This window comes from Ictidomys tridecemlineatus, chromosome 2 (genome assembly GCF_052094955.1).
Source record: "Ictidomys tridecemlineatus isolate mIctTri1 chromosome 2, mIctTri1.hap1, whole genome shotgun sequence".
Lineage (NCBI taxonomy): Eukaryota > Metazoa > Chordata > Mammalia > Rodentia > Sciuridae > Ictidomys > Ictidomys tridecemlineatus.
In genome coordinates this window covers 93,305,173-93,330,969 of record NC_135478.1, presented here as the reverse complement: position 1 = coordinate 93,330,969, position 25,797 = coordinate 93,305,173, and the positions used below count along the sequence as shown (strand labels likewise).

Here is a 25,797-nt window from a genome sequence, read left to right as displayed (position 1 = left end):
CGCGGCACTCACGGCCCCGCCCCCGAAGCGCCGGAAGTGGCGTCTGGGGTGCGCCGCGCGCTGTCAGCTTGTGACTCGGCCGGCTCAGTCGCGGGACTCGCTAGCAGCGAGCGACTCTGGGGCCCCAGCTCTCCGCGGTCCAGAGGCACCATGGACGACAGGGGTGAGTCGGGATGGGCTGGGGGGACGAGCCGCACAGAAGACCCCACCAACCTCCCAGCCAGACTGGGCTCGGGAGAGTCGCTGTCCACTCTCCGGCCGCTCGGCTGGACTTTCCTATAATCACAATTAAATCCCCCTCGCTGCTCCCGAGTCAGGGAATGGGCCTGAGAGCGTCCCCAGACGCCCCTCCACACAGCCCCGTCCCCGGGCCTCCGGTAAAAAATGAGACCCGGACCTCGTAAAGTAGGAAGGCTTCCTGCCACAAGGATAAGGCATCTTTGGTCTGCTCATCCTGTACGGTTATCAAGGTGTCTTATTAAGTGACAAAGGAGGGCGAACTAATACAATGCTTGTCATGTAAAAAAATAAAGCGAAGTGGATTGAACTCTCCATATACATGTGTATTTGTGAGTAAACTTGAATCAGCACAGACTCTGGGGGGAGAGCAGGGGAAATTGGAAAGGTAGATGACTCTGAGATCCTCTCAACACTTAGGAAAGAGTAGGAAGGAGAATGACTTTTCATTACCTTAACAGTAGGGCTTAAAATTTATGCCTTGCATACAGATAACTATCTTAAAATAAGAAAGAGATCTTGTAACAGTAAAGTGGTGTCGTCTCTATGCCTATCAGCATTTATCATGTCCCTAAAACTAAACACTCCCAAAAGAAAGTATTTTTAAAATGACTTTGCTTAAGGTCAACAAGCATAAACAAGCTCTCCAGCCTTACATCCTGCTAAATGAATCTGATTAGTCACTTTTTTCTCCCTTCTCAGAATTAATTGAATACTTCAAATCTCAGATGAAAGAAGATCCTGACATGGCCTCAGCAGTGGCTGCCATCCGGACTTTGCTGGAGTTCCTGAAGAGAGATAAAGGTAAAGAGTGTCATTCTTGAACACTCTGGGTCTTAGGAAAGTCTTCTGATGACTATTAGAAATGTAGAAAATGAGACATGTATATTTGTCTATAGCCTTAAGCCAACTTCTTTATTTAAGGCCTTTTAACCTGGAGCTAGCCCTCAAGTTGTCATCAGAAAGGATCCTTTCCATAAATGAAATGTGCTTTGAATCAAAAAAGACCATTTTTTCTCATATTAACCATGCTTAAATTACAGCAGTAATTCAACTTTATACATGTTTATTGAGCTTCGGCTTTGCCCTGAGTTCTCTGCAGATGCTACAGAGAACATTTCAGAATAAATTCTGTTATTAAATATCATTCATTGTGATCTATTAATTCACCGTTCTAAATGTAAGTGTCTGAGTATGGTATAACAAAGTGGTGGTAGTAATGATGATGCGGCCACCTTTTGTAAACTGAAGGGCTGGCCTACAGATGTGTTTCTACAACGACCTCCCCTGGCTTTGCATCATACCTACAACAACATTCAAATCTGAGGCTGCCCTGTACTGTCAGACCTCATCTTCACCTCTACTTAATTATGTTCCATATTGTCTGCCCCTAAACTATGCTATAGCCCTGCTAGCTTCTCATTGTTTTTCATGCCAATTTTATTCCCATATTGGGGCCTTTGCATTGTTATGGTCTATGCCTGGAACTTTCTTCACTGGGTCTTTATGTGGCTGTATCCTTTATTATTCAGGTCTCAGTTTAAAATGGTCCCCATTCCAAGAGGCCATCTCTTTCCAGTAGGCACCTTGTTCATCCTTCTGTTCATTTCTGTCTCTACTACATTCTATAATTCATTTATATGCTTGTTTATTGTTTGCATCCTCCACTAGGAAGCAGAGCCCTGTCTTTTTCACTGATGTATCCCTGTCATCTAGAGCAGTGTCTGGTATACAGATGAAACCAGTAAATATTCACTATATGGATGAATCACACACTAGCAAGGGACTGTGACACTCTGGGGAACATCAAATTTCTCCTTTGATCATTCCAGGGGAGACAATCCAGGGCCTGAGAGCAAATCTCACCAGCGCCATAGAAACCCTGTGTGGCGTGGACTCCTCTGTGGCAGTGTCCTCTGGTGGGGAGCTCTTCCTTCGTTTCATCAGCCTTACCTCCCTGGAGTACTCGGTAAGCCATTGACCGCCATCTCTGATTGACTGCAGATATTCTCAGCTTTACCTGGATCTTCTTTCCTCATTTTGCTCTTCTCTTCCTAGGATTACTCTAAATGTAAAAAGATCATGATTGAGCGAGGAGAGCTTTTTCTCAGGAGAATATCCCTGTCGAGAAATAAAATTGCTGATCTATGCCATACTTTCATCAAAGATGGGGCGGTGAGTAGATATCTATCACATGTGGTAACAGAGCAAGGACATTGGAATCAGGCGATTAGGGCTAAAATCCCAGCTCTTCCACTTATTTAATGAGTAACCTTGGGCAAGTTCTTCAGTCTTCTCATCTGTTCATAAGAACAACAATAAAGCCTTCCTCATGGGATCACTGTGAGGACTAAATGAAATGTTATATATAGGGGCTCAGTGCTCTGCCTGGCACACAGTGCTGTATAAATATTTATATATAATATATAAAAATTATATATATTATATATATAAAATACACAGTGCTGTATAAATTATTATATATAACAATATATAAATATTATTATAAATGCTTGTTGGTGTGAACAGGCAGAGAAAGACATTGGCACAGCATTGGTGGTTCTTAATTTAACAAGAAGTTCTTCTAAAGAAGTATTTTTATGATTGGATATATAGTTGGTTGAATCCACAGACCAGCTCTTGTCACGGGTTAACATGAAGCATCTTCCTGGTGAAGGTTAGCACTGGGTGGAGATTTTAATCTTGTTTCAGATGCTGTGGCAGTAATGCAAGGCTGCCAGATGCACATCAGTCAAGTAAGGAGAGACAGGAACTGCTCGTTGGGCCAGTCTCTCAGCACAGGGGTCATACTCATAAAACTTTTATGATGTCTCTCCCACCAGCATACATCTTACATCCTATTTGCCACCTAAGCCTCCACTGACCATAAAAGATTTTTACTTGCATTTCAACTCTTAAATCTTGTCCTCTTTTTTTATTATCCCTTTCCAAACCTTAGAAGTTATTAAATAAATTACATAGTAGGTGTGAGTGAAACCGTACAAAAGCCAATTCACGAACAAAGCCTTTTTGGGCCAAGTGGAGACAGGGTTGTGCCACCTCTTGCCGAAGCCTTCTCCAGCCCTGCCCTAGACTTGCCATGCTTGTCAGTATTCTGCAGGCATCCTCTGCCTGCACCACCCTTCTCTGCACTGATTTAGACTACATTTAGAACAGGGCTGCTCACATTTGAACATGCAGATGAGTCACCAAAGGTTCTTATTAAATGCAGATGCAGCAGGTCCAGGTAGGGCCTGAGAACCTGCATTTCTAATGTGTCGAATAGGACTGACAGGAGCTAGAGAGCCATGTCTGCCGTCCTGTTTTACATGATCCTTCATGTTCTCCCTTGGAACAGGGGCCACATGTAAATGTCCACAAATATCATCTGCACCACAGACAGCTTATTTTTATCCCAGACAGTATTCATAAAATTTTCAAATTATTAGCTAACACTTAATTATTAGATTTTCAGATTCTCTGGAAAAATCAGATGTTTTGGCAATAGTGGAACCACATGACAACAGTAAGAGCTAAGGAACCTGGGTCCCCTTAGTCTTTCCACAGCCAGTGGTGCCACCTCGCCCGCTACATTGACTGATGTGATCTGCCTGGTACCTGTCTACCCAAGTGTGCAAACTATGTCTTAGAGATAGGGAGACCAACGCAGGGAACCCCATGGGCTCTCAGACCCTGTGTGGGGGCTCCACTAGGGAAACCCACACTACATTGCTCTAGCAGGAACTCAATGTACTCTCAAGGTCTCTTCTGATGATGGTTGACTTGTGAGGAAAGCCTACAGAGGAGCTTGGAGCGCCAGGACATAGTGCACACATCACAGTGCAGATGGTGTGGGCAGTCACCAGGGAGCATGCCGCTTCATGAAACCTTCTCTATCCACAGAGAATATTGACTCACGCCTACTCCAGAGTGGTCCTGAGAGTACTTGAAGCAGCTGTGGCAGCCAAGAAGCGCTTTAGTGTGTACATTACAGAGTCGCAGCCTGATCTGGCGGGGCAAGTATCTTCCCATTTGGTCACAGGTTGATCGGTCATTATGGAGCATACCAAGGACTGGAATCCATCATAGTAGGAACCAGAACATGCCCCCATTGGCCAGGCAGGTGACATGGCCTTCGAACTTGTCATTCCTGCTCCTGGAAAAACAATCATGGTGGATTTGCAGCAGGGCAGAGTACAGGCTCCAGGTTTCTATTTAAGTAGTCAAATCGGAGGAACACCAAGACTGTGTTGCTGAGAAGTTTTTATTAAGGAGTAGGTACTTCACACCCTTATCTTTTCAGAAGGTAATCAAAGCAAAACTTTTTCTTTTTGTAAGAATTTCCATCTTTTCCCCAGAATACCCGATATATTTTTCCTGAAATACATGCTTTTTCTTAGAAAAAAACAAATTCTTATTTCCTTAATCCAAAAGTCTTGGGAGCTGCCCCTTAGTCCATAAGTAATAACTGAGCTTCAAGCTAGCATGATTTAATCACTGTCTTAACTGACTCATCAAACATCACCATGGGACTTTCTTGGACTTTCCCTAATTTTCTCAAAATGTCATCTTTAGTAAGAAAATGGCCAAAGCGCTCTCTCACCTCAACGTCCCAGTCACCGTGGTGCTGGATGCTGCTGTTGGGTAAGTGCCTGTCTTCTTTGGCCGTGACCTGCCTACTCTCAGGGTTGACTCTAAGCAGTGCTTTCAGATTTAAGGTTTGACTCCGATTCCTAAAGCTACACTGCATCTTAATTAATAGCTGCTCTAAACCAGCAAGCCCATTATGAGGTCTCCATAGCATATGCAGGAAGTAGGACTGTGGAATGTTGGTTAGTGAGGGTTGTGTTCCTAGCACTGTGAGTAGGAGTGTCTGTGCATTTCAAGAGTGACATATAAAGGTTGAATTTGATCACCATCTTGGGTAATCAGTTCTCTTTAGCCCTAACATAGCTGTGCTGGGTGCTGTTTCTCATGCAGGTGTTTCTCTCCGCAAACCAAAATCCCATTTTGCTGGACTCATCAGTGCATTTCATAAGAAAAAATAGGAGTAATAATCTCTTAGGAAACATACACTCAGTCAGATGATCAAGAAAATTACAGCCATGAGCATGCCTGTAATTCCAGCAGCTTGAGAGGCTGAGACAGGAAGATTGTGAGTTCAAAGCCAACCTCAGCAAAAGTGAGATGCTAAGCAACTCAGTGAGACCCTGTCTCTAAATAAGATACAAAATAGGGCTGGGGGTGTGGCTCAGTGGTTGACCCCTGAGTTCAATCCCCAGTACCCCAAAAAAATTAGGAGTGTGTTCAAGAGCACATTTTTGAGCAACTCTACCTGTTTTGCTCATTTTAAAAGTAAACTCTGCTTGGCACAGTAGCACACAGCTACAAACCCAGAGACTTTGGAGGCTAAGGCAGGAGAATCTCTCAATTCAAGGCCAGATTCAGCAATTTAGTGAGACCTGTCTCAAATTAAAAAAATTAAAAGGGCTAGGGGTATAGCTCAGTGGTAAAAGTACCCTTGGGTTCAGTCCCCAGTTCCTCCCCCTCCAAAAAAAAAAAATAGGGTAAATAAATAAATTTGCTTCTTCATACTAGGAATATTCTTAAATTGAATAATGGTTTCCAAACTCAGATTGCATTGGATTGGGTTTTTAAATGTTCTTATTTGTGTTGAAGCAGAACTGAGCGCACCATACAAATAAGGGGGAGTACTGATGCACATGCTTGTGAGCATGCATAGGGCAGTAAAGTATCCATCATTGAGGGGTGGTGGTCAGAGATTTTAATGCCTGTGGTAACAGAACTGGAAATATACCAGGGGTCCCTTTAGAGCAAAGGTAGTTGTGGGAAGAACTTGCCATGATAAAAATGGATATCAGAAAATGATGCTACCACCTAGAGCATAGAAAAGAGCATAAAAAGCTTCTGACTTCTTTCCTCAGCTACATCATGGAGAAAGTAGACCTCGTCATAGTCGGCGCTGAAGGAGTCGTTGAAAACGGAGGGATTATTAACAAGGTAGGAGCAAGGGTTCTCCCATTTCCTGCTGCAGACAAGGGGCTATTACTGACAGAATGCCAGAGAGCGTTCTACTCCAAATCTTAGCCTCAGGACTTCAGCAAGGTATCAAGTTGTCACTCCAATTTGGTTCAGATTTCCTTTCTTCCTTCCGTGCTCAGTGGTACACACCTGTAATCAATCCCAGTGGTTTTGGAGGCTGAGGCAGGAGTGTGATCATGAGTTCAAAACCAGCCTCAGCAAAATTGAGGCACTAAGCAACTCAGTGAGACCGTCTCTAAATAAAATCCAAAATAGGGCTGGTGATGTGGCTCAGTGGTTTAGTGCCCTTGAATACCCAGTACCCCCCCACCACCACCAAAAAAAGAAAACGTAGCTACAAAAATTAAGTCTGTAATATGTATTCACACATCTAACTGGAACATGCAGTTTTTGTTTTTGTTTTATTTAATCAAGCATGTTTGTGACCTCAGTATATTTCATTAGTTTCTCTATGTGTTGCTTAACTTGGAAAAGTTTCATATATATATTTTTTTCCTCAATACAGGGGATTGAACCCAGGGACACTCTACCACTGACCTACATTCTTAGTCATTATTATCATTATTGTTGTCATTATTTATTATTTTAAATTTTGAGACAGGATCTTGCTAAAGTTACCAGGCTGGATTCAAACTTGGGAACCTTCTTCTTCAGACTCTGGAGTCACCACCATGCCTGGCTGAAATAATTTTTTAAATTGTAGTTAAGATATATACATAGCTAGGCATATGGTGCATGCCTATAAATCCCAGCAGCTTAAGGCAGGAGGATCTCAGTTCAAAGCCAGTCTCAGCAAAAGTGAGGCACTAAGCAACTGAGATCCTGTCTCTAAATAAAATACAAAATAGGGCTGGGGATGGGGCTCAGTGGTTGAGTCCCCGTGAATTTAATTCCTGGTTATCTGCCCCACCCCCGCCAAAAAAATACATAAACCAAAAAAAAACTTTTGGTGTGTGTGTGTGGGGGGGTGCCAGGGATTGAACCCAGGAGTACTTCATCTCTATGCTACATCCCAGCCCTTACAGTTAAGTGGCATTAAGTACATTCACATATTTTTAAATACAGTCACCATTGTCTGCTTGGAAAATTTATATTCTTCCCAAACAGAATCTGTACCCACTGAGCACCAACTTCCTTTCCCCTCCCCTCATCCCTGGCCACCTATACCTTACTATCGCTGTGATCTCTGACTCATTTCACTCACTGTGACAGTTTTCAAGGTTCACCTACACCCTAGCATGTATCAGAATCTCATTCCTTCCTGTTTGGTACCAGGAATTCAACCCAGGGGCACTTAACCTTGAGCCACATCCCAGTTCCCTTTATTTTGAGACAGAGTCTTGCTAAGTTGCTGAAGACCTAAGTTGCTGAGGCTAGTCTTGAACTTGAGATCCTCCTGCCCCAGGGATTATAGATGAAAGCCACCATACCTGGCTATCTACTCATTTTTCCTCCCACACAAATATGGACTACTTCACAAATTTATATCTCATCCTTACTCAGGGGTTCCTATTTTAGTATATGTGCTGCCAAAGCGAGCACAATCTACTGTTTTCATGATGGACATGAGGCTATGAGCACCATTGGCTGGTGTGAATAGTGTTGCTTGTGGATATCTGTGAACAGGTATCTGAGTCCCTAAGAGTCACAAAATGATATCGCATTGTGATTTTCATTTGTATTTCCCTCCCCAATAACTGATGATGTTGAGCATTTTGCGCTCACTTAAGGATCATTTGCATATCTTTGGAAAAACACTGTTTTTCTAAAAGATCCTTTGATTCCAAAGTGAGATTTACATGTTCGTTTATACACTTTCCTTTGCTCCCAAGTTCCAAGTGTGCTCAGAGCTCATCCTCTGCTTTCTGACCCCCAGATTGGGAGCCACCAAATGGCCGTGTGTGCCAAGGCACAGAACAAGCCCTTCTACGTGGTTGCAGAAAGCTTCAAGTTTGTGCGGCTATTCCCACTAAACCAGCAAGACGTCCCAGATAAATTTAAGGCAAGATTTTCCTGTCTAAAGGGGTCCTTGAGTCTAATCTGAAACCTTTAAAAAAACTGCAGTGCTAAGAATATTCCAGAAAGTCATCTCATTACTATTTTTGCCAATTCTTGCGATAAAAAGATCAACTGGTGGTTACTGAACTTGAATGTGTCCCTTCCCCAGAACTCACACTCTAGTCCAATTCCCTCAGGCAGCCCTCTGTAGAGAGGCACTGGCTAATCCAAGCTGTGGGATGCACTGTCCAGGCTCAGCTCATACCTCCACCCTTTACGAACCATGCACTTTGACCAAGTCCTTCTGCTGAGCCTCAGTTCCTTCTGTAGAGTGGGATGGCACTACCTGACAGAGGAAGCCTTCGGCAGGGCTGGCTCCAGGCCCCTCTTCATAGTTATTCTAACTAGCTGCCGTGGGAGGTCTAGAGAAGGGAGTCTAGCAGTTGTGAGGGCCCCATGGTTTATTTGTCTTGTTATGCTTTGTCCTTGGCTGGTAGGCCACTATGGTGTGGCTCACAGCGGGGGTCTGCCCTCCCATGGCCAGAGCAGCCTCAGGACCAGCACACTGCACACGCCAAGGCCTCAGCAGCAGAGATCACTGGCTGTGCCATGCAGACTAACACAGGTTCTTCTCTCCTCAGTACAAGGCAGATACTCTGAAGTCTGCACAGACTGGACAGGACCTGAGAGAGGAGCACCCATGGGTGGACTACACCTCCCCTTCGTTAATCACCCTGCTATTCACAGACCTGGGTGTGCTCACACCCTCAGCAGTCAGTGACGAACTCATCAAGCTTTATCTATAACCATCGGTCTTCCCGGTGTCCAGTGTACCTGCCTGGGGCAAGGTGGGCAGCCTCTCAACCCCTGTGAGCCAAGCCAAAAGGAATCATTCTATGGAAGACCCGTGGACTGTGGATATAAATTACATGTCTTGGAGGATCTTTTTTACTCATGTGTTCTTGGTTCTGAAACCAAACCTAAATGAGCACCAAACCTAAATGAGCATACAGTTTTCAGAGACCTTCATTGTCCAGAAATAGCTACGTTATTGGCTGCTTCCCTGAGGAAGACCAAGCCCACCACCTTTTCTCCTGTGCTGTTCCACACTAATTTGCCAAAAGCATCTAAGAAAGGCAGGCTGAGAAGCAGTGCCACAGCCAGACCCCTATGGTAAGGGACAGCAGCTGGCAGGACATGCACCACATGTGGAGCTCATGAGAAAGGCAAGGGACACTTGCTGGCTTGCATCTGCTCCATCCTCCTGGACAGGACCTAGCCAGTAAGTAAATACTGAAGTTACATCACAAGGCAGGCAGGAGCAGCATTTAGCAGGTATCATAAAGATACCTTCCTGCTGGAGTATTTGTAAACTTAGATTCCGAATCTGTAAAAGGTGAATTTCCTCTGAATGTGTTTGGTCCTAAACAGCTTTTTAAAAATATATTTGGGAACAAATTCAGCATTTTCAAATAAATTATATGAAAGATTTTGATATAGTATTGCCTCAATACTGCAAGCTGACCTCAGACTCCACACATTGGCAACAGCAAGTGAGAGGCCATCAGCCATAGCCATACAGGAAGGCACTAGACAAGGATATACTCTTTATCCAATAGAAAGAAAAACCATGTAATAATTCATTCCCAGAATATGAAGTGTTTCCTGGTCTTCAGATATTCACTAATAAAGCAGCCTGAGAATATTAAAAAAGAAACCCCAGTACATTCACCACCTCTGCAGGTGCTCAGTGTAGGGCAAAGGATAAGAAATCCAGGGGCCATGGGCACACAGAAAGGTCACTGCCTGGACGTACTAAGAACTTTAAAAATACTTTAAAGATACCAAGGTGTACTTGACTTTATTTAGGTTTTTTAAAGTTCCTAAGTACACCTCGGTATCTGTTAAAAAAAAATACTTACAAAAATAACCCTGAAGGAAAAAACGCTCTTTAGCTACAGTTAGCTACAGGTGACCCACCAAAATAAACACTGACATCTATTATTTACACTCAGATTTTCTTCAAGACTAGTGTGCTCTGAGTGAAGTATTCCCAAGTGAGAAATCCCCTCATTGCTTCCCAGTCTGAAAGAATAGCTTCCAGGATGGACTCTTCTCAGTGTCCCCTGAGTGAGAGGCCACTTGTGCCCACCTGTGCTTCACCTAAGGCATTGGAATCAGCAGTCATCGTCCAAATCTGACATCTCCAAATCTGCTGTTGTGGCTCTTCTTTTGCCACTTGTCAACAACCCCTTCTCAAGTTGTTCTTCAGTAATTTTGCCTTTCTTAAACTTTTTCAAGAGCCTTGTGTCATTAATAAGTTCCTCCATATCCTCGTCTTCAATATCAGAACCCTAAATGCAAACAAGAAACCAACAAACTGAATTCCTCAGCAACAGTGTAGTGAAACCAGCAGGCTTTTTTTTTTTTTTTTTTTGGCAATGGGCAGGGGAGAGGCAGCACCTGAGATTGAATTTAGGAGCACTCTATTGCTGGCCTCTAAGTTGTAATCCTTGCAAACCTCCTGCCTCAGCCTCCCAGGTTGCTAAGATCAAAAGCACACCCAGCAGTTTTTACTGCGCAACGCTATGCTCTCACATCAGCTCCCATAAACACAACTTCCCACCCTGCTGATCAACACAGTATAGAAATGTGACAGCCTCAGACAACTCCTATGTTCTATTGTATTCAAATGTTCTATTGTTATATTTGCTCAGAATTTTTAAATTTAACCAGTAAAAATTGTAAGCTTTACCTCTTCCCTTTTCCTTTTTTCATTCATCTTTTTCTTCCTTTCCTTTTTGGCCTTCTGCTTCGACCAAGCTTTATTTTTCATGAATTTTCTTCTCCCTTCATGTTCCATTTTCTCTTTTCTTTGTTCCTCCAATAGTTTCTGCCTTTGCTTTTCTCTAGCTTTATCTTTAAATGGAATCGTGTCTGTATTAATGTCCACAGGCACAAAATCTGGAAATTGCTTTCCTCTCAGTTCTGGCATCTTGGGCATCCTCAGCAGGGCGAAACCTCGAGCAAGACTAGCAAAATCAAGATCTAATTAAATCAAAACACCAGCGTTAGCACACCAGAACTTGGTCACCAGAACCATCAAGGAAGATTCCTCACAACACAATTTTTCTAACCAAAGCACTTAATAGATTCATGCGAATTAGAGTCACAGTAATTATTGTTTAACAAAGTAAAGAGAAATACTGAGCACCTAGTACTCAGTTGAGAAGTATCTGATGAAGCCTAGGAAGTACTCCATTTTAAACAATTGGAAAACACTAATGTACCCCATACATTGTAACAGACAAAGCAATTTCATGTGTGTAAAACCATCAAAACAGAAACACAATTATGTGAAGCAAAGATCCAACCTACCCTTCAATCTGAAGATGAGGCTGCACTCATGCTTTGCGTAGGCCTGGACACAGGACACAAAGGCTTTCATGCCCTTTTCAAACACTGCTCTGTCGGCCAGGGCCAGGGCCCTGAGCTTGGGCAGCAGGTCCACTGTGTTCTTCTGAAGTTTCATCTCCTGCAGGGGGCACTGCACAGAGACCAGTCTCACTTCCCTGGCTTACGCCACCTCAACTCCAGGGGACCCCCTCTGAACCAGTCCAAGAATACCAACAGCAGAATAATCCATTTTAATCTGAAAGCCTGAAGTCTGAATCCAGCCCAAATATTTTCCTTGGTCTATAAAGTATTTTACATTTTCAAAAGAAAATTTGAAAATAAATTTCACATGATTCTGCTGTGACAGGAAAGTACAGCAACACTAGCTCTGTGTCCCCAAGTCATGGCCTTGGCCTGGACACAGCAGTGGCCAAGGTGAGGCCAAGGCCCCACAGCCTCAATGCCTGCTAGGCTCCGAGGTGGGCACACTACCCATCCCTCATCTATTCCTCTGACCATATGTGGGACAAGAACTGTTGTAGCCACCCCATCACTGGGTGTTCTATATGAAAAGAGAAGACGGCTTACTTTTTGGTTAATTGCCAGGAAATTGACGTACGACTCTTCCATGGGCAGGAGAAACACCAGGGCGCTGCCACCATGGCCAATGCGGGCTGTGCGGCCACAGCGATGGACAAAGGCACTGTGAGGACAAAGGTGGGAGCTGAGTGGCGGTGAGCAGAACCCAGGCCCCAGCCACACACTGACACATCTGCACTGCTGCGGGGACAGCTGGACCCTATTGTCCAGCAAAAGAAAGGGGAGAACAGCTATCACACCAACACCACCAGGAGTGTGGCGAGACGCCCAGGGTAAACTCCAGCACAACTCGAATTAAACGTGTGCCTTTCTCTAGGATCATACAGGGAGCAGACTCAGAAAATTTGGGAAGCAATGAAAATTATAAAGAATAAAACAAATTATCTATAATCCTTATCATCACTTAGGAACTTAGTTACGGATTTTTTTATATATGGGAAAAATAATCGCAATTTCCACATATGGTACTTTGAATTGCTTTTCTTTCCCCCCTTAAAACAGCCTATCATGTACTTAGAAAAAAGCACACCAAAGGTTATTCACTCACTAATCTAATTTTTGCTATTTAAAATAATGTTTTGAACAAGATTGTGTTTACTTCCCCTACATTCCTGGTCATTAAGTTCAATTCCTCATCAGAACGGTCACACTGAATCAGAGTACCTGGCGTTGCTGGGAGGGTCATACTGCAAAACCCAGTTCACTTCAGGAATGTCAATCCCCCGCGCCATCACATCAGTGCACACCAAAATCCCACTACAACGGGAGAAAAGAGCATTCTGAGTAAGGATGTCACCATCTCTATCACCAATAGCAGAATAATCCATTGAGGTCTACCAATCGCAATAACAGCAACACAGAGGTTCTGGAGGTTCCACAGAAGCAAAGATGTTTTCCCCCCAGTATTGGGACTAAATGCAAGGGCACTCTACTAATGAGCTATATCCCTAGTCCTTTTTATTTTGCCCAGGCTGGCCAGGCACAGTGGCACATGCCTGTAATCCCAGTGACCAAATTAAAATAAGCAAATACTTCTTGATGGTAATAGTTCATTTTTTTCTTGCTCCTAAGAATCTCCAGAACTTGACGAATTCCCAAGAAAATGGGGATTAGGAAACATAGCAATTTTTTTTAATTAGTGTATTTCCATTGAAAAATAAAACTGTGGTGGGCTAACTCTTGGCAGCCACTTCAAGAAACAAGTGATATTTTCACTCCATTTTGAAGCCAAGTCCTTGTCCAGCAGCTGCAGAGCAGAGGCAGGGTAGACTGGAATGGGGCTGAAAGCATGAGCAGTGGCCCAGTCTGGACCTGGTGCAGATACCCACTGCACACAGCTCCAGAGCCCAGAACCCCTCAGATACTCACAATCCCACGACCTCAACGTCCTGCTTCTCGACTAGTGGTGGGAAAACAAAGGTGGGGCAAAGCCAAATGGAGACTGCAGAGCTAACCAACAGCACTGGCACCTTTCCAAACCCTCATCGGCATAATCATGGGCTAAGAGCTTGGCCCAATGACTACATAAACCCCCAGAGCAGCACACCCAGGTAGCAACCTGCTAGCGGGTCCCTCTGACCCTGCCAGAGTTGTTTCTATTGAATAAATCCTGCTCCTTTCACTTTCCCCTTCCACTGTCAATTTCTGTCTTTAGATATCCAGAAAGAATCTGGCAGTGAGCTGCTGGGGTCTACTGCAACCCTGGAGGGCAGAGCCCACCATAAGAGGTGCAACACATTTACGCAGACCCCACATGCCAGCAGAAGTAGAGAAATACCAGTTTCAACCTTGCCCTTAAGACTACTTTAAGGAAGCTGTGCAGTGCTTAAGAAAAAACGGAAACAAGCTATGCTCATCAGGAAAGCATGAGCTCCCTGCTGTATGGCCATCATGTTGACAACCTACAGGCAGCTTCTGTCCCAACAAGCCTACTGTGCCCTGCTCTGCCATATTCACCCAGTAGATGAACAGTTGTCAAAATTTCTCTGAGCCAGGCACCAGCAAATTCAGGAACAAACATGAAATACAAGGGTACAAGCAGGCAGGGAAATTCAACGACTAAACCAGGGACCCCAGTGAAGTACACAGGGAATTGGGGCAGGAATGGGGCGCAGGGTATTTCTATGGAGATACCGTAAGTGGGTATGAGATGGAAGAGGGCTCCAGGCAGGGAAAGTTTCTGAGGTAAAGAGAGAAAAGGTGAGAGTGGGACCTTAAAAAGGTATAGTGGTTGGAGACCTAATACTGCCAATGAAGCCATCCCACCCCCGCAACTTGCGGAACTCCATGAAGATCTTGTTGCGCTTGTGTTTCATCTTTCCATGAATGCACATTATCTTCACGTTCTTCACAAGGGCCTCCAGAGCCTTTCCATAGTATTCCACACAGGCGCAGGTGCTATGAGGGGGAAAAGAGGGCTTAGGGCCACGCCCCTCTTGGTCCTCCTAAAATGGGGATGGGAGTGGTGAGCAACAGGCACGAGGGGAAGACTGGTGGCACGCCCTCTTTGGGAGGATGGATGGAGGACTAGCACCCACCACTGAGCTCCAGAGTGGAAATCCCCTGTCAATGAAAAGCATTAGACACGAGCCAAAACTCTGAGGGTCTTGCCCACTGTCAAAGATATTCAACCAAAGGGGTCCCCCAGTCCCTGAAAGAGGCTTAACTGAATGAAGTACCCATCCAGGACAAAAACAAAGACAGAAGACATAAATAGGCAAGATTCAAAATGCTCTTATTCTTGGAGAACTTCTCCTTCCTCAATAAGCCAAGTTTGATCAAACAGATCCTCCCTCCCAGATAGTCTCGACTTGGGGCTGAATCAGCTGAGGAATGCACACAATGTTCCTATCCTGCTCTGGGATAACAGGACAAAACCCACCATGACAGACGGGTACCTGCCCAAGCCATTCCCAACCACTTCTTTCCTCACCTGCCTCTACTACAAAGCCAAAGTCAGCCAGGGCAGAGGAGTTTCTGAGAAAGCTTTCTGCTTATCTGATAGAAAAGTTATATCTGATATAACCAATGTTGCCACTCCACCCCATATTTCCCCCGTACCTGCCTTTAGTGCAAACACAACAGGGATTACAGAAGCTACAGGTGATATTCAGGAGGGAAAGGCCAAGACAATCACAGACTCACTAACCCTGCCACTGCCGAGACATTTAAAAGTCAGAAACTGCCCATATGTGCACCTGCTTCTACAGAAAAATAACCCTCCCATTAGAGCCTCAGAAGTTGGGCTTTCAATTATTTCAGCCTAGCACACCCCGAGAACAGAATTCATCCTAGACAGAATTCAGGACCCAAGGGTCACCTATACCTGCATATTTTAGGTGCAGCTGAATCCCTCTCAACTAGAACCCGAAAGGTTACCTGAAGAAGACCAGATGTTTCTCCTGTTTATGATTTCGAAGAAAATGCACCAACTGATTAAATTTCTCATCTGCCTTACACACCTGTAAAATACAAGGAAAAATAAAATAAAAACCTATTTTAAAAAGAAAAAAAAAATATATATATATATATATATACTGGCAGTACTGAGATGGAACCCTGAAGGCACTCTATTGCTGAACTACTTCCCCAGCCCTTTTATTTATTTATTTATTTTGGTGCCAAGGATTCAACCCAGGGGCACTTAACCACGGAGCCACATTTCCAGCACATTTTTATATTTTATTAGACAGGGTCTTGCTGAATTGCTTAAGGCCTTTCTAAGTTGTTGAGGCTGGATTTGAACTTGTAATCCTCTGGCTTTAGCATCCGGAGTTGTTGGGATTATGGGTGTGCGACACTGCACCCAGCTATCTTTTATTTTGAGATAGGGTCTTGCTAAGTTGCCCAGACTAGCCTTGGAGTTGTCCCCCAGAATACCAGCCTTAAGTTTTAAGGGTTATAATTTCCTCCAGAATCAGAGACTGAAGTCAGAAGATTAATCAGTCTACCTAGCTCAGAAATGTTAACATGTGCTGCTGCTATAAGCATCTTTTTTGGTGCTGGGGAATTGAACCCAGGGGCACCTAACCACTAAGCCACATTCCCAGCCCCTCCCCCTCCCTTTCTTTCTTTCTTGAGACAGGGTCTCATTAAGTTGCTTAGGGCCTCACTAAGTTGCAGAGGCTGGCTTTAAACTTGCAATCCTCTTGCCTCAGCCTCCTGAGCCACTGGGATTACAGGTGCATGCCATCACACCCAGCTATAAACATCATTTTTAAGTCACAAAATCATAAAACTGAGAGAAATGTTGTTAGGCAGGCCTATAATGACTATAGTTAGGCTCCCTTACCTAGGCTTCTTGCAAGCTATGCTATGCTTTAGTATGCAGCCAGGGCTGGGAACTGGCTATGTTAGGGTTTCAAGGCCAGAAACATGCTGGGCATATAGACTCAAGGTCATAAACATGAACTTGTGAGCACGTGCCCCCTTATGTAACCTATTGGCAGTGTGCCTTCTCTGTTTAGCTTGCTTATACAAAGGGCCTATGAAAAAGACTCAGGGCTAAATGGGGCAAATAAGGGGCAACAAAAGGGAACTGGCTGGGGGCTGAAGCTGAAGCTGGAGGCTGTGGCCACCTCTGAATACAACATATCTTCTATCCTAACTGCATCTTGCATCTTCTTCCACCTGTTGAATCCCACACTTCATTTCCTGGGTCTGAGCTCCGCACAACAAACGTCATCTAACACAACTGTTCCCAAATCCCAACAAATGGAATGGGAGCATGCTGGCTTCCACACCAACTCTCAGAGACACCATTAACACGATTCTGGGGCAACAAGCACATTCTGCCTCAGCAGGTCTGGAATGGACCAGTAAGACACACTACCCACAAGCTCCCTGGGGTCAGAGGCCAGGTATAGAAGTCACTGCTCTCAGCTGGACACAGCTTTCCAGAAAGCAACGTGCATGATTACTGGAAGGACTTCCATGCAGACAGACCCCACAGTCTCTCCTAACAACCAGCCAGATGTTCTATCCAAGCCCCTCACTGGAGACATTAAATTGACAGGAACACATCTCCCTGATTTTCAGAAAAACTTAAAATCTCAGTTTGGACGCTCCTCTCATGCACCTGGACATCTCTAAATACCATCTAATAAATGCAAAGAAGTAGAAAGCAACAGTGCATACAGTGGGTATTCACAGCCACAACACTAGTATTTACTATGTCCTAAGCAATCCAAAACCCCTCTTTGTGAATGAATCAATCCTCAACAGCCCAGCAATGGGGACTCCCAAAGCCCCACTGTACATGTGATGACCTGGTAAGTACACTCAAGGACTTGGTGAGGGACAAAGGTGTGACCGGCACCAGGGCAGCTTACTCTAGTACCAGGTTCCACATACTTCATCCTGTACTGAGTCCTTCCCTCCCCATGAAGAGCCAGCATTCCACCTCAACCAGCCTTGACAGAAACACAGCAGCAGGACCACCCGCCTCAAAGAAGTCTATCTAACTTCAGCAGCACTCCAGGCAGCGGCGCCCTGGGCAGTGCCTGATGTGCAAGCTCCTTCTACAGGTCATCTGTCATCTGCCCATGGGTCAACCAGCCAGGACGGCCACACCCACCTACCCCTCCACAGCAACTGGAACCCTTTGGTTTTGAAACCAACTCTTCTTTGAACAGCAACTGTGATTAGTGCCAAAGTGTTCTTCTGGGCCTAAAAGAAAAGTCTCGTCTCCAGGTGGACGGTCTGATGTACCCCATAAACAGAGACATGGTCCTGTGGGTCCTCCAGCTCCCAGTGCTACTTCCCTGGCTGCCAGTGCTTTCAGAGCCCCTGTGGCCCATCCCAGCAATGGGAGAGAACAGAACCTGAGAGGGTCCAGGTGGCCACAGTACTGAATAATCCAGGTTCCCAAAGTCTGTCCACTGCCTTGCAGAGATAGCCCAGAAAACAACAACTAGGACTGACACCTACAAATCCAGCCGCAATCAGATGCAGGTCAGAAATGCGGAACCTTCAGGCTTGGAACAGAACATTTAGGTAACAAACCTCCTGTAGCCTGTCACCTAATTTTCTGTTTTGCCAGCGCACCCAGCTGTGCCCTTTCACAACACAGGCTTATGCTACTAGCCCGGAGCTACAGTGCTCAACCATGAGTCCCCGGCACATCCCAGACCAATGTGATAAAAATAGCTGGTACTTGGGGAGGGAAGTTCAGAGGCACTGTCATTGGGATTCCATGCTTAAAATATACTTATGCCCAAGTTAACTTACTCACTCATTCAACAAGTAGGACCACCTGTCATTCAGACCACTGGTTCTAGTTCTGTCTCCAAATGCATTTTAAGTGTGCCACAGGGTCTTTTTCTTTTTTTGGGAGGAGTAATTGGGTAATGGAGATTGAATCCAGAGGTACTCTACCCCTGAGCCACATCCCAAGTGCTTTTTTTTTTTTTTTAATTTTAAGACAGCATCTCACTAAGTTGCTAAATCTGGCCTCCAACTAGTGATACTCCTGCCTCAGCCTCCTGATTTCACTGAATTACAAGCCTGAGTCACTGCACCTGGCTCCCAGAGTCTCATTTTACACATTTACTTTCCCTGTGACCCTCAAGCACATTCCTAGAACACCACCATCATTCTGAATCCCAGGCTGGAGAAGACAAGCCAGTGCTCACCATGTAGTAGTTCTCCAGGCGGGAGGGGGTCTTCTGGGTGCTGCTGGCTGCCATACCCTTCTCCTTCACTGAGATGCGGACAGGGTTCCGGAGGCCTGCTCTCACCAAGTTCTCCACTTCCTGTGTCTGTGTGGCAGAGAAAAGGCCCGTCCTCCTCTGCTTTGGCAAAAACTCCAGAATGGTGTTTATGCTGGGGCAAAAAAAAAAGAGATCTTACAGTTACTCCATCACTAAGCAGTAGTGAACAGGTGTGTTTGAAGATTGGACAAGGGGCCGGGGCTGTGGCTCAGTGCTAGAGCACTTGCCTAGCATGTGTGAGGCACTGGGTTCGATCCTCAGCACCACATACAAATAAAATAAAAGTATTGTGTCTACTTACAACTAAAAAATATATATATAAAATATATACATATATATATATATACATAAATTAAAAATAAAAATATAAAAAGATTGGACAAGAAGCCATCCAAATATCTACACCTGATATTACTGAAATCTGAGAGTATGAGTGATGTTTATTTATACTTTGTGGGAGCCAACCTTGCACATGACTTGCTGGGCGATGTGGTGTCAGGCACCCATGCTGCTAGACTGCCCCGCTCTTCTAGGGTTCGAGTGACTGTCTTTGGGCCTGGGCATGGCTTCCTACAGCCCCATGGGTGAAGCTATGCTCACCTGTTCCTTTGTAATCTAACCCCTTGCCCTGTTTAGGATAGAATGTTCCATGGAAGTGCCTTGTGTGTGTCCCCTTCTTTTACTGTGCCCTTGGGTGTAGCCTACCTAGATGTCGGTCAACCTGCTGACAGCAGACATCATGAAGCTGGACTCAGCCCCCTGAAACCTGACCTCTTACCTCATTTGAATAGCTTCTCCTCAATAAAAGGGGTCAGCGTGTGCTCTCTCTCTCTTCCTGCGGACCCTTAAGGTCAGAGGAGCCATCACAGCAACTCCAAAGAAAAAGGTATTTGTGTGTCGTTTGGTTATTTTGTGCAGCCCAATCAGCCCAGTTTTCCTGGAATGACCCCTGAGTCTTTTAGTAGCGAACAGAAACCCAGCAATACTTTCATTTTTCCAAGGCTTCTCAATGTAATCATAAATGACACTTTTATACTTGGATGCCAACTAATAATGTGAAATTAGGACAAAATTTTTGAACCTAACACTGTACTGTGGACTTTATACAGGTGAACTGTAAGCTATGTGAATTATGTTCCCTAAAAAATCTGGGTTTGCTTGCTGGTTTGGTTTTGGTGCTGAGGATTGAACATGGTGGCTCTCTACCATTGAGCTATACCCGTAGCCCTTTAAACTTTCTATTTTGAGACAGGGTCTCACTGAGTTGCACAAGCTGGCCTCAAATTTGCAATCTTCCTGCCTCAGTCTCCAGAGTCACTGGGATTACAGGCATGTGCCCCTCACCAGCCAAAGTCTGTTTATTAAACAAAAACCTAAGGAAATCATGGGGGGAAATGCATTTTAAGATCAAAGATAAAAGAAATGAAATTAAATTGAGTGACAGAATCTGAAGGATAACCCACCTCATAATTTGAAACATCAGTGAGGCTAGTAAACAAACAGTCATGAAGTGATGAAGGTGGTTCATTTGGCTCTCCTCTTTCAGTTATCACCCACACCCCCAAAGTCAAAGAAGTCCAAAATGGGGTACCTTGCTTCAAATCCCATATCCAGAAGTCTGTCTGCCTCATCCAGCACTAGGACATCCAGGGACTTCACACAGCTGACTAGGTCCAAGCCCTCACTCTTCCTCCGGAACATGTCCTCCAGGCGGCCTGGAGTCGCCACTATGATATTTCCCCTTAGAAAGAAAGTCAGTATTTACCACACACTCTGGCCCTTGGAAATATCAGAGATGGTTCCCAAAATACCAAGTTCCACATCGCCAAAGTCACATAACCTCCATTAAGAAAAGTGGCCAGGGAAAGAACAGCAAGAACTCCCCGGCTGTCTTGTATGTCACTGCTATACAACCACAACCGCATCACTTGCCACCATCTGTCCTGCTCTCACACCAAAACAGCAGCTGAGCCACCGTCAAATACTGAAGGTCCACATGTCCCAGAGAGAAAGGGTTTGCTGGTGTCTGACCTCACCAAGTGAGGGAGCATGCAAAGCCCCACGAACTCAACTGTTTTGTTTTTTTTTTAATATTTTATGGACACAGTATCTTTATTTATTTATTTTTATGTGGTGCTGAGGATCGAACCCAGTGCCTCACATGTGTGAGACAAACGCTCTACCACTGAGCTACAGCCCCAGTCCCTACGAACTCAACTGTTAAGAGAATCTGACTGGGCCAGCAGAGGCCCCAGAATGACTGACCTCCAAGAAGTCTCTTCCACAATGTGGATTATATGCCAACAAAGGTAAAGAACTAGGGGAACACACACATCTGGAATTCCATCTTAAGAAACCCAAAACTGGCACTGCTGGGCCCAGAGTCCTTCAGACCACAATCAGCTGAGTCTGGGTATGGCCTAGGCCAACCAGGTGGCTTACATCCTCCCTAACCTGAGGAGCCTGCCTGCAGAAGCACCTCTGGACTCTCCATCAGGCCTCAGCCATGCAGATGCCTCCGGGGCAGTGCCAAGGGCAACGGAAAGGAGCAGAAGCAGCAAGCTCACCCTTGTCGCCTGAACCTCTCGACATCTTCTCCAGGGTTCCTGCCTCCAATCCAAAGAATCTGGCTGAAAAAGGAAATAGGTCTTTTAGCAATTCAAGCAAAACAACAGTCTGCGGTGACAGGGACACTGCATCCAGTTTACCTGAACTGTGGGAAGTACTTCGTGAAATGCGACAGGACCTCATCGATTTGAATGGCCAGCTCTCGAGTTGGGGTGATGATTATGGCTCCCACCTACCCATGTGGAGGGGAGGAGCATGGTTAGCATTACCCAGGGCCCCAGAGCACCCACTATTCAAGGGGACAATTCTCAGGGGAACAGCACATCCTGGACTCCCGGTAGCCTCAGACCATGGCATGTCCACTGCTCTGAATCACAGTTATTTGTCATTACCGTGAGCATTGAACCACTGCTTCCAGGGGAACGTAGTCAGGGTCTTGCCAAGCTCTGGGCACATTTTCACCAACCAAATCAATACGCAACCTCACTGTATACAGACTTCTGTTTAAAAACACCGTATTAAATAAATATTGCTGACTTACTCACACTGAACTCACGGCTCTACAACTCATCTACCACAGACCTCTGCATGTCACGGCCTCCTTACACTCAGAACACTCATGGCACCACAGCACTACACTACAGGCAATTAAACAGCAAAATCACCCCAAAAAAGCACAAAAATGTGCAAACATGCAATACTAAATAGATCACAAAAATAATACTTCTCCACAGCATGAGGGCTGAAATTCAAAGAATTTCTATGAATGACCATGAAAGCACCCAAGCATCAATTTTGGGGTCATACGTTTTAACAAGCAGACAAATTCAAAACAACAATGGGATAATGAGGGTCAGCTACCTTTAATCTTCTCAAGCTTCTGACCAGCATCTTATTCAGCTGTAATAATTATTCAGTCTGGTAACGAAGTGGCAATAAATCCCGTTAGCTTTCCTCACCTGACTCTTTTTTAACTTCTCTTCCCTTCTCAGAAGAATTTCCAGAATGGGGATGATAAAGGCCAGCGTTTTGCCACTACCTGTGACCTGTAAAGGAGGACAAGCTTTGTGCTGCTTTTCCACACAGTGCACTTGAAAAGAACCACGAGGACAGGCTCTATCTGAAGGAGGAACTTACCGCTTCTGCAGCAACGTCTTTATTTCTCATGAACAGAGGGATTGTTGCAGACTGAGGAGAGAGATTGCAAAGTATAGTTAAAGAATGCCGTGAACTCGCTGGTGAGGCCCCGGGAGCACACTAGGGGGCTAAGGTTGCAGTGGACCCTGGAGGGCTTAACTCAAACGGGGCAATGGTATCTGCATAGACATGTGATAGGAGTCCTGGATTCAAGCCCTCTTTTTTCCCTCCTTGGGCCAGAAAGGGGTTAAAAACTTTGCATCTTCAGGCATCTCCCAGCTCTGATGTCCGGGTTAGAACAGGGATTCAAATAAGGCCCCAGTTTAAATACCAGGAGCTCCTCGAGTTTTACCAAAGGCTTGGCCCTGTAGCTTCAGCAACCAAAGCAGCTAAATCTGAAGCAGACTCCAAGTCTTGGTCCTAAGGTCACCTCCTCCAGGACTCCACTCCTGGTCTCCAGAGCATGGGCTCAGCCCTACCACAGCATGTGTCATACCATTCCAACTACTTCTACACAGGGCTTGTCAACCTGCAAAGTTTCTGTCCTCCCTCCCCCAAGGAACATTTAGCAATGCTGGCGACATTTTCAATTGTCAAAACCCAGGGAGAAGGTCTTGCTACTGGCATTTGGTAGGCAGATTCCAAGGATATTAATATATCCTAGGATACCCCAGACAGCCCTCACAACAAAGCATTTTCCAGATCAAATGTCAGAAATATCAAGGCCACAGAGCCTGCTCTAGACCACTGTCGTCTGATACAAATATAATAAGAACCACATAAATGATTTTGAATTTCCTATTTCTACATTAAGTAAAAAGAAACAGGTGGAATAAATTTAAATAATTTACTTAACTATATATTCAACCATTGTCACTTCAATCTTTAGTCGTTACTACAAAATTAAAGATATTTCCCATTCTTTTTTCGGATTAAGTCTGTTATTTCAACAGAGCACATCTCAGTTGGGACTAAGTGCTCAAAAGCCACTAGGGGGCTGAGGTTGTGGCTCAGTGGTAGAGTGCTTGCCTAGCATGTGTGAGGCACTGGTTCAATTCTGGCACCGCACATAAACAAAAAAATAAAGGTCCATTGACAACTAAAAAAAAAAAAAAAAAAGCCACTAGGGCAGGAATGGACAACTCTAGGTGAGGAGTTCGACGGGGACTGGGTCTTGTTTGTGCTACACTGCACAACATGGCACCCAGCTCTGCCTGCTCTGACATCCTTCCTGGTGGTTTTAGGCACAAATTCAACATTTTAAACAGAAACCTCTTGATTTTTCCCTCTGAACCTGTTAACCCCTAGCCCCAGCCTTCCTCATATTGGCTACAGAAACCTCAGGATCCTTCCAGAGTCTGCTCCTTCATAACCCCCACATTCAGCCCCTCAGCAATCTCAATGCCACCCTGAATTTTGACTTCTCCCTGTTCACTGCTTCCATTCTACTCCACGCCTCCATTCCTCACAGTGGACGGCCTCCTGAGGGACTTCCCTGCTTCTTCATCCTCTACACAGCTTCCCAGACACGATGGGCTTCTCACTGCATTTAGAATACAATCCCAGCAGCTGGGTGCTGTGGTGCACCCAAGTTTAAGGCCACACTGAGCAACTTAATGAGAACCTGTTTTAAATTTTAAAAAATAAGTAAATAAAAAGGGCTGAGAGATGTAGCTCAGTGGTAAAGTGCCACTTAGTTTAAACCCCAAAACCAAAATAAATAAATAAATAAATAAATAAATTCAAGCCCCTGCTCTGCTCATCACGACTGGAACTACTCAGCTGCAAATCTCTCTGTTGCTCAAAGCTCATTTCCAGCCAGCTCCGGAGCAGTCGCACTGGCATTTCTCTCTGCTGCAATAAACTGCCCCCAAACACCTCCAGCCAGCCCCTTCTCAATCATTCAGCTCTCAGCTCATGACACCTCAAACAGGCATTCTCTAACACCCTGTTCTTGTCCCTGCTCCTATCACACCAGTCTGTTAGAGTTCCTTCCTAACACAGGAGCAGCTGAAATATCTCACCCCCCCTTACTTCTTTCTCTAGCTCCTGCATTAAGAATAGGTACCAAAGCTGCAATATCCCCAGAGCCTAGAAAAGTACCGGATACGCAGCAGGCCCTCAATAAATATTGCTTGAATAAAGAAAGACATTGTGCAGTACGGTGCACTTTTCCCACAGTAACAACAGGGAACCTTCACTGAGCTCCCATAATGGACCCATGCTGTCTTTATTTAATACCCACAACCCTATAAGCCAGGTCATGTTACCTCCGTCATTCAGAGAAGGAAAATGAAGCAGGAAGGTGAAGTTATTGTCCAAGGTCTCACAGCTAGAGCGGAAGGGTCAGGATAGAAACCAGGTCCTAAGCCCCAGTAGCCCAGAGCGGAGGCCAAGACCACCGTGGCTGTCTGATCTACCGCTTCGCATCGCCGACACCGCCCGAGATGAGGCAAAAGCCGCGGCTCTGGGGGGACAACCCAGCGCCAGCGGAGTGGCCCTAGCGGCTGGTCGGCACGGATGCCCGCCGCGCCGCCGGACGCCTCCCACCTGGCCCAGGACGGATACCTGCACCGGCGTCATGGACGGAAAGCCCAGCTCCCGCAGCGCACCCAGCACCCGCGGGTGCAGCGGCACGGGCAGGGACCCCCAGGAGCCCTCTGTCACGTGCTCCATAGCGCTCCGCAGCCCTCCTGCTGGGAACGCCCCCGAGCCGGCGAGCACTTCCGCTTCCGGTGGCAGGCTCCGCCTCCGGAGCGCAGAGAGCGGGACCCAGCGCGCGGCCAGGTCCGAGCTTCGCCGCGCTCACCGCACCGAGCGGGTTCCGCTGCGCGAGAGGCTCTGCGCAGCTCCCAGCTCCCTCCGCCAGCTGGAGGCAGGTGGCCGCACGACGCTGGGTGCAGCGGTGGCGGTGGCAGGGCGGGAGGCGGGCCCGACGCAGGTAGACTCCAGCCGGTTCGCCTAGAAGTGGTGGCCAGAGCCCTAATATGGAGCTCCGTCTCCCAGCTGCCTGCGTGGCTTATTGTCCTCGCTCACCTTCCTTCTGGGAGCTGGGCTCGGAGCACGAGTCCCCTCCTGCCCTCTTCCC

General features: G+C 45.7%; 2 protein-coding genes across 8 annotated transcripts; one reads left to right on the top strand and one right to left on the bottom strand.

Moving 5' to 3' along the window:
* The first annotated feature begins 6 nt into the window (after positions 1–6).
* Positions 7–9,183, top strand: Eif2b1 (eukaryotic translation initiation factor 2B subunit alpha). The gene is made up of 9 exons (XM_005329552.5): positions 7–163; positions 940–1,041; positions 2,070–2,206; positions 2,296–2,412; positions 4,141–4,253; positions 4,813–4,881; positions 6,183–6,258; positions 8,177–8,302; positions 8,940–9,183. The coding sequence occupies exons 1-9, from the start codon at positions 151–153 to the stop codon at positions 9,102–9,104; spliced, it is 918 nt and encodes a 305-aa protein (XP_005329609.1). The 5' UTR covers positions 7–150; the 3' UTR covers positions 9,105–9,183.
* On the bottom strand, positions 1,287–25,437 carry Ddx55 (DEAD-box helicase 55). 7 transcript variants are annotated; one of them, XM_040289568.2, is made up of 15 exons: positions 25,278–25,437; positions 22,710–22,760; positions 22,532–22,618; positions 21,713–21,804; positions 21,572–21,634; positions 20,596–20,745; positions 18,927–19,116; positions 15,673–15,755; positions 14,560–14,691; positions 12,958–13,050; positions 12,283–12,397; positions 11,677–11,845; positions 11,054–11,346; positions 10,451–10,652; positions 1,287–4,393 (listed from the first exon to the last, which is right to left on the bottom strand). In XM_040289568.2, the coding sequence occupies exons 1-14, from the start codon at positions 25,383–25,385 to the stop codon at positions 10,476–10,478; spliced, it is 1,803 nt and encodes a 600-aa protein (XP_040145502.1). In that variant the 5' UTR covers positions 25,386–25,437; the 3' UTR covers positions 1,287–4,393; positions 10,451–10,475. The 7 variants fall into 7 exon arrangements, with proteins under 7 accessions (XP_040145502.1, XP_013215920.1, XP_013215921.1 ...); XM_013360466.4 differs by having other exon boundaries at positions 1,287–2,302; XM_013360467.4 differs by lacking the exon at positions 1,287–4,393 and adding an exon at positions 4,484–6,429.
* Positions 25,438–25,797: the final 360 nt, after the last annotated feature.